Source organism: Choloepus didactylus, chromosome 6, assembly GCF_015220235.1.
Source record: "Choloepus didactylus isolate mChoDid1 chromosome 6, mChoDid1.pri, whole genome shotgun sequence".
Lineage (NCBI taxonomy): Eukaryota > Metazoa > Chordata > Mammalia > Pilosa > Megalonychidae > Choloepus > Choloepus didactylus.
The window spans coordinates 87,530,538-87,543,762 of record NC_051312.1 but is presented as its reverse complement, the minus strand read 5'-3'; the positions used below and the strand labels follow the sequence as shown (position 1 = coordinate 87,543,762).

Here is a 13,225-nt window from a genome sequence, read left to right as displayed (position 1 = left end):
TAGCTCCTCTTCTTGAACCCTCAGGAAGGGCCAACCTCAATCTGCTATCTTATGGGTTGGAAAATAGTGGTCCAGAAAGGTTAAGTGACTTACCCCAAATTGCTCAACTAACATGATGTCACCTGGTTCACCTGACCTCAGAATCCACACTCTTCCCAATATACCTGAGAAGGCACTGAAGGTTCTGGACCATGTAGATATCCCAGGAAGACCTAGAGGATAGTGCTTCCTGGGAGAACAAACGAAGCCAGAACGGGGACTAGAGCCAACCACACCTTTATTAGTTTCTGCATGAGAGCCAACGAAGCCCCCACTTACAAGGGAACTTTAGTGGACTACTCTGGCTACTGGGCAGGGAATGTTAGCATTTCTATTGGTGATGGGGACAGGCGAGGGAGGAGACTGGAAGGGGACCAAAGGGAGGGACTGCTGGGCCACTTGCAGGGTGGCACACATGTGGCCACCCAGGCTGGGGCAAAGGTGGATCAGGCCCCAGAGGTGAATACTGCCAACTCTCCTGAAGGGATGCTTCCACGTTTCCCAGAAGGAAAGAAGAGACAAGGTCTAAGATGGTGACAGCCACAGCTATGGACAGAGGGCCAAGCTTCTGGGGACCAGAAAAGTATTTCCAGATGGAGACAACTTCCTAGGGCAGGAGGTCCCAAACACCTGCCCCCCTCCAGGGTCCCCCAGGTTCAGCTAAATTGCTGCCCCAGCTGCCCCAGGGAACTGATGCTTTCTGAGCACTGAAGGAGCAGAAGGCCCAGGAAGCTGATAGTGGGAGGGGTGGGGCTAAACTGGGGAGTGGCTTGGGTATAGATATGTGTCAGTATTAATAATAATAAAATAGGCAATATGTTATAGGTGCAACCATGAAACTTCCCCTCATAAAAAGCTCATATCCCCGCTACCCCTTACCCAGCAAACTCCTTAGCCTGGAGGCCCACCATGATCTGTTCCCTATCTCCACCCCAGTACTACTGAACTCCCCTTTAATTCTTTGGACATGCCATGATGTCCATGGTTCTGCACCATTGCCAACAATCCTACTTCCAGCCTACCAGCCTCTGCTCCCTGCTGCCAGGCATCCCAGTGAAAGGAAAGATAACTCATCCTTGTCAAGCATTTGTTTACTACTCTTTCCTCACCAGGCCCCCAGCTCCCAGAGGAGAAAGCCTGACTGTTATATCTCCAGTGCCTGGGGAACTTGACACCAAATGAGTTGTTTGCGGTGTTCTCATGTGCATGGGGGAAATATATCCATAAATATTTATAAGAGATTTCTGGGGTATGTAGCAGTAGGGTATGAGAGTTTTGAGCTGTGTTTGTGTTTGGAATGATACCTTCTTCCGATTGGGGGAATGGTCCAAATTTCTGGGCTGGGATAGGGAATGGAGAGAAAAGGGCCAAAGTTGGGCAGGGCTCGGTTTGTGGGTCGCTGCGGAGTTGGAGAGTGGGGTCAAGTGGGAAGAGGGGTCTAGCGGTCTACCCGAAGGCAGGGCAGGGTCCAGCGCTCGAGTCCCAGGGCTCAGAACCAGCACGGCGACCACATGAGCGAGCCAAGCGCGGCGCCCGTCGCGGCCCCCGCGAGCATGCCCATGGCCAGCGGGGCGCCCGAATTGTAGAACGGATCTTCCCGCACTACCACGTGCGTCACGCCGGGGCCTGAGGAGAGAGCCCGAGAGGGGCGGGGACGTTAGAGTGACCACTGCCCCCCTCTTCCTGCGCGACTTCAGCCCTCGCCAGCGGAGGAAGGTGACGCCCCCCAGTCGGGGAAACCTAGGTCTTGACGCGGGAAGCGCTCCATCCCACGGCTTCCAGGCCTTGGATTCGCTACGGATGTTCTGGGTTAGGGAGCGGCGGCGAGGAAACCCCGGGATCTTTAAGCACCTCCAGAAGGCGCATGAGGATGGGCGTTCCCGACAGCCAGAGCCAGGCCCGGGCGGCTGTTCCGCATTAGCCACCAGGGGTCGCTACCAGCTCAGGAACAGGTACTCCCGGGCAGATTAGGGACCGGCGTAAGCGAGAAGTCACCTCTGGAATGAGGGCAGAGGCTGGTCTGAGAGCTCTTCAGGGTCTCGGGATGGGGAGGGGCTTGGGAAGGGACCCGCCTGGAAAAATGAGTGATCATTAAAAGGGTGGGGTCTTGGAGGGGCCGAGGCCAGGTCGACGGACCATGGGCGGGGCCTGAGAGCAAAGCGAGGCAGGGAGCAGGGCGTGCGGTGCCGGGGTCTTACCTGCGTAGGGGGGACCGTAGTAGCTGCGGACATATGTGGCCTCGTGCGCGTTGGGCGGCACCACCTCGTAGTAGTCCTGGTACGGGCTGTAGACGCGCACCTGGGGAGCCCAGCTGGGTGAGCTGCCTGGGCACTTACCTGGCTGGGATTTGGTTCCCCACCCCCACCCTGGCTCAAGTCCTTCTGGACCTCACGGAGCCGTTTTCCCAAGGCTGGAAATGGGCCCCCAGGAATCAGCAAGCTCCTGGAGAGAGCCCTTGCCTCCCCACAAGATTGATGGGCCCTGTCCTCTAAAATTTCAGCCCCTACCTCCAGCTCCCACTGATGCCCGTTCTCCCACCCTGGCCTCCTACTTAGCACTCCACTGCTCAAAAATTCTCCATGGCTTACAACGTCTCTTCATAGACAGTCTAATATTTTCTAGCAGGTCTACAATGGTTCCTGTTAGAGAAACCCAAAGTATTTGTTTACCGTTCCAATCACAGGGACGGGGATCCGGTGTTGGAGGGGAAGGAAAGGAAGGGAAGGATAGGGACAGAAAATAACTGAAGTATCATTGAGCACCCACCATGTACCAGGTTCTGTGGGGGTGTTCATATGTGTTATTGCTTCTAATTCTTACGGTGGCATTATCATCTCCATTTCACTACAGAGGAGGGGACTGAGGCTCTGAGGAGAATGATCTGGACTGCCCTCCCTGCCGTCTTTAATCAGATTTTTAGAAGTGATTCAAAGCCTAGCTCAAAAGTTGCGCACTCCAGGAAGCCCTCCTGATCTCTGAATCTTGTGTTCCTGTGTTCTCTCAGGGCTTTGCTTGTGCTTCTTGTTCCTTTCCTTGTTTTCTGGTTTTTCCTGTCCACACCTAAAATAAGAGCTCCCTACAAGAAGGATTCTAATTCATTTTTGTCACCATAAGAGCCTACAATATAGCAGAAACCAATAAATGTGTGAAATTAACTGGAAGCTCTCAATCCAAACCCCTTCTACCCTATATCTCTCTTTAAGTGGATTTCACACCTAAACAGTCCCTTTTAAGTCCAGGTGTCTCAAACTCCACCTATCTTAAAGTGATTGCATCATCTCTCTACGCCCCCCAAACATGCTCCTCTTCCCATAAGTCCTTTTATTTTTGTAAATGCCACCACCATGCACTCAAACTAAGAAAACAGGTTGGTACCCTTGTCTTCTCACACTCGCCTTCCGTATCAAATCAGCCATCAGGTCTCACAATTTTACCTTCTAAACAGGCTCTTTTGTCCAACCTCTTGGCATGGGTTTTGGCAACTTGAAAGATGTGGGTGGCCTTGAGAAAAATTTTTTGGAGGAGTGGCTGGGGGGCGGGGGATGGGGTGGTGGGGAAGAAGCCAGGCTATGGATGGTAAACAATGGTTAAAAGGTGAGGAATGGAATCAACATATAATAACATCTCTTTCAAAAAGTTTGGCCTCACAGAGGAGTTTTCCAAGCACACCATTTGATTTTGTCTCCATGCCTTTGCTCATCCATTTCCCTTTGATTGGGATGTCCTTCTTCCCTTTTTTCATTCAACTACCTAACTTGTCTTTCAGACTCAACTCAAGTATATCACTCTCCCTTGAAACTCAGGGTCTGTGGGGGTTCCATCTGGGGGCCCAGAGCCCTTGTACTTCCCTCTGTCACCGCATGTTGCACTGAATCATCATTGTTTGTGTTCCTGTGCATGTGTGTCTCTCCCATCAGACTTGGACCCCCAAGGGCAGGGACTGGGACTAATTAGGCCTGATTGGGGCAGAGTCTGGAACATGGTAGGTGCCTAATTAATGTTTACTGAATTACTCTCAAGTGAATCAAATACAGGACCAGCACTGGAACCAAGATTGCCCAACTCTTGAGTTCAGTTTTAAGCCAGGGAGAACAAACAGTCCCAGGGCAAAAGAGAAGTCAAAGACAAGCAGTGAGTGGGTCCTCAATCTCAAGTATTGCCCTTTCCTCAAGGGTGATCCAAGAGGGCTTTCTGGTGGAGATGGCCAGGATCTGGGCTCCGTGCTCAGAAGGGGCCAGAGGGATCTAAGCACTCAGATCCCCAATTTTACAGGTTGAGAAGCTGAGGTCCAGAAAGAACATACACCTGCCTCTTTGCCAGACTCTGGAGAGGGTGGAAAACACCACCTCACGTCCCTCTGGGGCATCTATTTCTACCCTCCAGGCCTGGGAGGCCCAGAGGCAAAAGCAGGTAGGTCACCTGGTAACTGGCAGGCCCCAGGGATCTCAGGGACAGAACCTGAGGGCTTCATCTCTGAACCCTTCCCTCTTCAGAGGCCCAGCCCCTTTTGTGGGTAGGGACAGTTTCAGCCAGTTAGGGGCTCACATGCGAATGACTACCTTTCCTCAGAACACTGTTGTGTACTAAGGTTTATAGCCTTTTAAATCCTGTATTTAGGCATTCTCCACTTCAGAAAAATGTGTATCCTAATTTGGGGGTGAGGGATGGCTCAGAATGCCAGCTGGGAGTCCCAATCCTATCACTGATGAATTGAGTGACCTGGTCAAGTTATGTAACCTCTCTGAGTTTCAGTTTTCTCACTGCCCACCCCCAGGCACCGTGACTACCCAGCAGGGCCACAGCCAGGCAATGGGTTGCCCAAGTAGTTCTGGGCTCAGTGGTTCTGCACATCAGAATAACCAGGAGACATTTTTTAAACTATAGACTTTGTAGGTCCTACCCCAGACCTGTGAAATCAGGGCATCTAGAGAGGTAGGATCTGAACATTTGTATATATTTTTAAATTCCCTACGTGAGTCTAATGCAAAGGCACATTGAGAACCACTGTGCTAGAAAAGGAGTTCACAGTTGACTGCAGAACCACAGGTTTCCTACCACCCACCCCATGTCAGCCTGAGCACTGGGGACAGAGAGAGGATTCATTCCCAAATCCTGCTCTCAAGAAACATTCAGGGGTGGGGGGGGGGAGAGACAGATGTGGACTAAATTATAATCTGCTGTAGAAATGCCATAACAGAGATTTTTTTTTGCTACTTTCTTCCTTCCTCCCTTCACTTACTCATGCAGTGAACATTCCCTGAATACTCTTGCCAGGCCCTCATTGCCAGGAATGAGGAGGGTCAGAATAGGTTGTTCCCATCACTGAGCACTCATTGAGCACCTGCTCTATGCTGAGCCCTGAGCCAAGCTCCATGGGGCAGAGCTGAATCAGACCTCGTCCTTGCCCTTGTCTGATGGGAAAGCAGACAAGGATGAACTGACTCTGAAACCAGGCAAAATGAAGAAAGAGCATTAGTGCCACCAGGGTGTGGGAGGCAGTGACAATGCCTAGAGGTTTGAAAAGACCTCACTGAAGAGGATGCAGCCTTTTAGGTGGGTCTTAAAATATGAGCATCAGTTTTTCAGGTGAATAAGGAGACTAAGGGTCTTCTAGGCATAGAAAACAGCATGTGCAAAGGCTGGGAAAAGGGAAAGGGTCTGGTACAGCAGGAGGCAGAGGGTAGAGCAGAGTGGCTGGAGCACAGGGGAGGAGGGGGAGGAGGCAGGAGAGGCTGGTCCAACAGATCATGAGGATCTTTGAAGGCCAGGCTGTGTTGGTGTCTCACGTGTGATGGGGAGCCATGGAATATTTGTGAGCAGGGAAGGGATGTGACCAGGCATTGTTTTGGAGGCTCATCCTGGTGGCCAGTATGGAAGCAGGGAGGACTGAGCCAGCACTTACCCAGATTCGCCTCTCAACCTTACAGGGGCTCCACGAGCAGGTCACACACCTGACCTTGGGGCAAACCCGCCGGCTCCTGGGAGGGACAGTGGCTCCAGCTGGGGCCTGCTCAAGCCACAGAGACCCGAGAAGGGGGAAGGAGGGAAGCGTCAGAGGCCCCCCCCACACAGAGACTCAGAACTCTCAACAGACTCTACTAGCACCCCCTGCCAGCTGGGACAGAGGAGGTGTCCTCTTCCCACTCAGCCCACGGTAATGCAGGGAGGCCTGGAGAGGGGTGGTTACTTTGACAAAGTCACAGAGATGAGGGTCCAGGAGTCTCTCTACAGAATTAGCCCACCTTCACGTGTTGCAGGCAGCTGAGACTCACTGTCTCCAAGGAGGACAGGGCAGCTCCGATCTGCAACCCCCTGCCCACTGACCCCCTTCTCATTTCCCCTCCCACCCCACCAGCCTTGCCCCTAAGCACTATGTTCCCTGGCACAGCTGGGGGCAGGGGCTCCTTCTGGAGCCTCCACCCCGAGTGGGGTATAAGCTTTCAGGAGGTGGAGGGACAAAGTGAAGGTCACTCCTATGCAGGCACCAGAAGCCCAGAGACAGATGTGCATACACACAGAGACAGGCAGACATGGGACAAAGTCACAGAGGCACAAACACATGCCTGTCCTAGTAAGCCCTGGGGCCAGAGGGATGTGTGTGTGGAGCAGTGGGAGGGAGAAGAGCGGGTGGGGGGGGCAGAGAGGGAAGGTCAGCAGTGCAGCAGGAAGGTGGGCAGGCAGAGAAGGGGCAAGGCAGCTTCATAGAGTCACGGCATACAGAACGGTCCGCCCTCACCTCCGTGCTTCTGCCCTTCTTGGGTGGGACTGATCTGCTCTACATAAGAGGCTCTGGGGCTCAGCCAGGTTAGACCAACCTGGAGTTCCTCCATGCTGCTGAGCACTGCTCCAGCCTCCTCACTGCCCGCTTGCTCCTGGAAGCCTGAGTCTGCCCCACAAATCTGATCACAGCCCCCAACCAGCTGCTTGATGCTCCTTGTGGCTCCACACAACCCTTACTTCCTTCAACTGGACTTCAAGGCCCTTCATGACCTGGCCTCAGAGGCCATCTCTCCCATTTCATTCCCACCATGCACCATCCTTCAGCCAAGCCAGACTCTGGCCCTTAGATTCATGCCAGCATGCACATACATGTGTGCATGCATCACTTTCCCACCTCTGCTCGTGCAGTTCTCTCTGCAGATACTGCCCTCCTTAGAATCTCACTAGCTTCTGTTCCAATACAGGCTCTTCCTGTATTATCTCATCAACTTAAAACTCTGAGACATTGGACAAGTTGCTTCTCCTCTCTGAGCCTCAGATTCTTTGTCTGTAAAATGGGACTAATAATATGAAACCCTGTCCTTTCCCCTGCCAGAGTTGTTGGAAGCTTAAATGATGTCACTGATGCCATGTGCTCAGTACAATGTGTGGCCCTCAGCAGGTGGATACCTGGGGGTGGGGATCCTAAAGGCGTCCCTGTCTCCCAAACAGACTTTCCCTCCAGATAAACGGGGCTCCACCGTGCCACAGATAGAAGAAACAAGCACAGAACCCGGAGTTAGACAGATGAGGGTTGACACCATGCTGTGCCACTGAGCTCGGGGCTCTGGGCAGCTCCCCAAAACCAAACCTCAATCAGTCACTCAGCTCTGTTGACTTTACCTCCTAAATATGTCCTGTCCTCATCAGCCCTGTCTCTGCTAGCCAGGCATTAGTGTAGACTTCCAGCCTGTCACCTGGACACCAACCCAGCCTCCTAGCTGGCCTCCAGCCTCCACTCTTACCTCCTATGATCCATTCCCAACCTAGCAGCCAGATTGCCTTTTAAAAAATGCACATCTATTCCACTCATGCCATTTTTCTATGTAAAAACTTTCAATGACTTCCCAGTGCTCTCAGCAGAAACCAGTACCTTTACCATGGCCCCATAAGTCCTGGCCCTGACAATCTTCCTACCCCACTGTCCTTTCACTCCCTGTGCTCCAGCCACCACAGCCTTCCTTCTGTTCCTCAACGTGCCAGGGTTTAACCTCTCAGGGCTTTTGCACATGCTGCTCCCTCTGCCTGGAAAGCAGTTCCCTTCATTCCACCCTCCATCTTTTGCCCTGGCAATTTCTGTTTATCTTTCAGGTCCCAGATTTAGTCTTGTCTGAACCCACACCTGGATGAGGTCACCAAGGTGGTCTCACATCAGTTGGACAGTGCACTTCTCTGTCAGAGCAGCTACCACCATTGCAATGAAATTATTAACTGTGTAATTAGTTGTTTCACATCTGTCTCCCCTCTATGTTGAGTCCTGGAGGTCAGGGCCTACATCTCCTTGGATCACCTCTGATCCCTGGCACCTGGCACAGTACCTGACACACAGTAGGAACTCAGTAAATATTTCTTATGTGGATTATTGAACCTCAGTCTTATCCTCTGCAGAAAGGGAACAATTATCCCAACCTCACAGGACTGTTGTGAGGAGTGGCTGGGATAACACCTGCACCACACCTGGCACATAACAGTTGCTCAATAAAAGGCAGTTCTTTTACATGGCACACATGCCACCCCCTCCAGCAAGCCTTCTTGGAGACTTCTCTCCTTGCCTCCTCCAAGCACTGGCTGACTGTCCTCCATCCTTCCCCGCCTGGGATCCAGGGCATCTGAGTCTGCAGAAGTCTATCCATACTAGATTGAGAACTCCTGGCAGGTAGAGACCGAGTCTGAGTCACCCATGATTCCATGGCAGATGCTGGTGGGGAGGAATGAGGGGGCATGGGGGGCTCACCGGGGTTGAGTTTGCCTCCAGCAGTGCTGTCTTCCATGCTCTGCAAAGCAAACACCCCCAGACATGAGGAGGGGTTTGAGGGAAGGGGAATTGCGTCCCCACACATCAGGATTTCCATCTCATCCCAGCCTCTAGCCCCAATTCTTCTTGAAGTGGAAGATTCCCTTGACTCTATTGGGTAGACCAAGGTGAACCCCTCCCCTGCCTCAGTTACATGGACAGAGCCCTAAATTAGGCTGGAGCCTCATAATTCATTCTAGTCCATGGTCTTTTCTCCTCTAGAGGTTCCAGTTTCCCCATCTACACAATGGGAAGTTGGGCTTAGGTGGTGTCTAAGGAGCCTTCAGATTGTGACATGCCTGGGTGGGCTCTTTAGCTATAGCCCACCTCCACATCCCAAAGCAAAAACACAATTCCCCAAAGCTCTGACCCAAGAGCCCCAGCAAGGTCCAGTGGACACTGGACAATTGGGCCTTTGTTGGTTGCCATGGCATCTGGTCAGGGTGGACAAGGAGGCTCTGTGCTCTGTCTGCCGGGAGCTCAGCTTCCTTCACTCTCACGCACTCCATCCCTTTCACTCTCCAGTGCAAGGCCAGAGGGTAGGAAGGGAAGGAATGTGAGTAGATGGCGCCTGAGACACACCCAGTCTTGCAGTGTGGATCTGCATCTGACATTGCCTACCCCTGGGATATGCCAGGCTGTCTCCCGTTAGGCAGGTCTGGTCTCCTCCTGTCGCCCCTCTGACCAGGGCAGGATCCCAGTCATCTTCTCAGGAAGGAGTGGGGGGCAAGTGCTCACCTCAGAGGCTGCTAAATATCTGATTCTGAGTGACCAGTGACCACACGCCTGAGGCAGATGTGCTTACCCCTCCCCCAGCAATCCTGAGTTCATCACAGACTGTGTGAAGAGTTTACTATGTACGCTACCAATCATCACGAGCCATTCAAGTCCACTCTGCCCAACCTCCTATGAGACAACCATGCTGATTGGTGTCTGTCCTTCTTCCTACCCTCAGGGAAAACCAGAAGGCCCATTGAGGAGGGGGCTTCTGGTCGCAGTCCCCAAGACCCCACCTCATCCTCTCCTGGGATCGACTCACAAGGCATCATCCCGGGTCTCGGCGCACAGGTGCAGGCGGTTGCCCTCCCGTAGGTTCACGGTCAGCAGGCCATCTCGGCTACGGCCCTCCGGAGGCTGCACGTCTGCAGGCACACACACATAGTGAGATTTCAACAGGGCACAGGAAACTGGGGCAAGAATAAGAACTGACTTCTCTGGATCCTATTGACTTGCCATTGCCACCCTCCTCTGATCCCATACACTTTCTTTGGGGTTCTGCTCTACTCTTCAATCCACATCCCTAGGCAATATCTTCCAGTTTAATTGTGGACTGAGGCTAGGTTGAGGAGTTGGGAGATTTTCGGCGTGATTCTGGGCCAGTCATCTAACTTCTCTGAGTCTCTTTATTTCATTTCATCTTTATCCAATTCCTAGGGCAGAAATTTTGTCTGACCCACCTCTGCGACCAGCATAGTGTATAAGGGACCAGTTTCTTAATTCACACCCAACTGAACTGGAGTTGACAGAGGCCGTGAGCCAATGACTGGGGAGCCCTAAGAAAACTGCAAAGAGCCTTCCAATTACAGGTGTTCTCAGACTCGGTGCCAGGTAGGAAGAACTTCTGCTCACCGTGGCACTCTTTGCCGATCTTCACGTCGCGGACATTGAAGTGGATGAGTACACGGTCTTCCTCGTCCTGCGCAGTCTCATCATGGTAGTAGCCCAGGGTCCCATCCAGCCACAGGGCAAACCAGTTGCGCTTCCAGCGGCGGAGGATGGAGCCTGTGTGATATTCCAGACCCACCAGATGGGCTCATCTCAGAGTCTGCTGGGGGGCAGGAGCCCCGGATGTGCTCTTAGAATCCCCTCACTCCGGAACTCAGTGTTGTGACCACCTCTTCCTTGTCAATCTCCCCCCTAAAATGAGGGCAGGGGCTCTTTCTGTCTTGCTCACCCCATAGCCTCCATTGGACCTGGACAGATAGCAGGAGCTCAATAAATGTGTTCAGTGGTAAATGAGTGACCAAACCTACTCCTTGGAAGCACCCAAGGCCAAGTCCCAGATCTCTGTAAGGGCAAAGACCTCTTCCTACCTACAAGCCTCCACTTATTTCTTTTCTCTGACTTGTGTGACATCTGTGCAGTGTGTCTCCTCCACCTGACTGGAGGTCCATGGGCTGTGATTTCTCTGGGTCTGTGGCTCACAGCAGGACCTGTGATCAGTGTTTGCTGAACTGAACCAAACTGAGAATTGACGGGGTTATGGGAGAAGGGAAGATCCTAGTTCCAGGGGCCCCTGCAATAACTTGTGCTCAAATCATGACTCTGGTCCCAGGTTGGTCTGGAAGCCTGAGCCCTAGCCTCAGACATTTTGCAAGTGGAAATCTTAACAGGAAAATATAGAGAGATAAGATAGCTTTTTAGAGTTTTAAACAGAGGCATTTTTCATTTTGTTCTGTGCTGTTTTGTGTCCAGCCCTGGGCTAGGGTGCTGTGAACATACAGAAGGTCAGACCCAGTGCCTCCTTTGAAGAGCTCATAGTTTGGGGGCAGTACGATGTGGGGGAGTGGGGAGACCCATGGGTGAAGACAGTTATTTTATAGGGAGATCAGTGCTATCACAGGGGTATGCATGAGGCATCAAGGGAGCTTAGAGAAGGGAGGTACTGCAGAGGTGGGGTGGGAGTTAGAGGCGGAGTTGGAGAAGACTTCTCAGTAAAGGGGACAAGTTTACCAAGCAGTCAGGAATGGGAAGGACAGTCCAGGCTAAGGGAAGGACACAGATAAAGGAGGGCAGGATAAAAATGCCATGGTTGCTTGGAAAAAGGGTTCACTGTGGCAGTCCCAACAAACCATTTCCCTCATCTCTGCCCCAGGGCAAGGTGCTGGGGGCTGATAAGCTGGACAGGCAGGGCTTGGCCCAGGTCACTTACTCTGTCTCCATAGCCAGCCGCCCCTCACCAGGGCCATTTCTTCAAAAGGACTTTCCAGGGTAGAATCAGGCGGGATCTGTCAGAGGAGCCACAGGATACACAGGCCTCATCAGCAGCTCCAGAGCAGCTCCCTGGAGAGAAGCCCCCAGCCCCGCCCTCCCTTGGGAAGCCACCGAGGAGACATTCAAGGGAAGGTTAGTAAACAAACTAAGGGCAAGGCAGCCTTGGTCTCCTCCCCAGCAGATAATGACAGCACTGTCCCTGTGGGGTCAGCAGGGCAGCAACCCATTGCGATGGGGTGGGTGTGGGGATCAGGAGCCTGGTTTTCAGGCTCAGCTCCATGACCTTGACCAAGTCCCTTTTCCCTGTCCCTCCGGCCCTTGTCTCAGTTTCCAGATTTGTACAAGTGTCTGTGAGGCTGGAGTGAGGAATTCTTAAAATGTTAGAAACCTTGGAAGTTTGAAATGCTGACTGCAAAGAATATTAGAATTATAGTAATGCAAGGGGGGCTTCCATAATAAGAAAAGCCTCCCTCACATTTGGACTCCATCTGAATCATTCACAAAGTGCGTGGAATAATAGTTTAACAGCAGCTATCACAGATTGAACACTACATGCCTGATACTGTTCTCATGCTTTCATCTATTACCTTATTTAAGCCTAATGAAAAACCTTGTTATTTCCATTTTACAGATGAGGATACTGGGGCCTGGAGAGATCCCATCACTTGTTCAGATCCACTTGATTAGCAATCCATGGAGACCTGAGTCACACCCAGCAGTCCTGGCTTCTGACCGCTCTGTTAGTGAAAGCTTTAAAAAATCCTGATATCCAGGTCACACCCCATACCAATTAACTCAGAAGTCTGTGGGAGGGAGCTAAGAGTTGGTAGACTTTAAAGATCCCCGGGTGATCCCCGAGTGATTCAAATGTGGGAACCACTGCACTTAAATGATACTGCCTCACTCTGTACCTGCTATAACCTTGTTAGAAGGTAGAGATCTTTACTGTTATTTTACAGATGGACAAACTAAGGGACAGTAAGTGACTTGTCCATATATGTGATGGAGCTTGGATTGGAACCCAGGTGCGATTTACTTGCGGGAAGGTGTCTCTGCCCCGCCCCCATCTGCTCTCACCTGTTGCTGCGTAGCACCTGGGCTGACACACCTGGGCTGAAGGCCCTGCCCTGTCCGTGCTTCTGCTGTTGCTCCCTCCCCTCTCCAAGTCCTGACCCAACTCAGAAAAGAAGGCCAGGTGCAAACTCCCTCTCCAGCCCCCCTTGATGCACCCACCTCTCTACACCTGTTGCGGATGATGCTGCCACTGCGACCGCTACTTGTTGCAGCTGCCACCCAACCCGCTGCGCCTGCGCTTTGTGCGCTCTAGAGAGCCCGGGGCATTCCACTCCCCAGGCGGCACCCGGGGCCTCAGAGGCTTCTGGGCCCCGCCTACCGGACCCGCCCCACCCAAGGGCGTGG

General features: G+C 52.4%; 1 protein-coding gene across 2 annotated transcripts; it reads right to left on the bottom strand.

Moving 5' to 3' along the window:
- Positions 1 to 260: 260 nt before the first annotated feature.
- PLEKHB1 (pleckstrin homology domain containing B1) lies at positions 261 to 13,190 on the bottom strand. Of its 2 annotated transcripts, XM_037840577.1 has the most exons (8): positions 13,040 to 13,190; positions 11,745 to 11,820; positions 10,442 to 10,594; positions 9,852 to 9,954; positions 8,753 to 8,792; positions 5,942 to 6,046; positions 2,238 to 2,337; positions 261 to 1,665 (listed from the first exon to the last, which is right to left on the bottom strand). In XM_037840577.1, the coding sequence occupies exons 2-8, from the start codon at positions 11,779 to 11,781 to the stop codon at positions 1,529 to 1,531; spliced, it is 675 nt and encodes a 224-aa protein (XP_037696505.1). In that variant the 5' UTR covers positions 11,782 to 11,820; positions 13,040 to 13,190; the 3' UTR covers positions 261 to 1,528. The 2 variants fall into 2 exon arrangements, with proteins under 2 accessions (XP_037696505.1, XP_037696506.1); XM_037840578.1 differs by lacking the exon at positions 5,942 to 6,046 and having other exon boundaries at positions 13,040 to 13,187.
- Between the last annotated feature and the right edge of the window lie 35 nt (positions 13,191 to 13,225).

What these genes read in the sequence shown, in the direction of transcription:
- PLEKHB1 (XM_037840577.1), bottom strand. Translation starts at nt 11,781, where the DNA reads ATGGCCCTGGTGAGGGGCGGCTGGCTATGGAGACAGA. An exon ending in TGGAGGCAAACTCAACCCCG is followed by an intron (nt 6,047 to 8,752) that starts GTGAGCCCCCCA and finishes TGGCTTGAGCAG; the next exon opens with GCCCCAGCTGGAGCCACTGT. An exon ending in AGGTTGAGAGGCGAATCTGG is followed by an intron (nt 2,338 to 5,941) that starts GTAAGTGCTGGC and finishes TGGGCTCCCCAG; the next exon opens with GTGCGCGTCTACAGCCCGTA.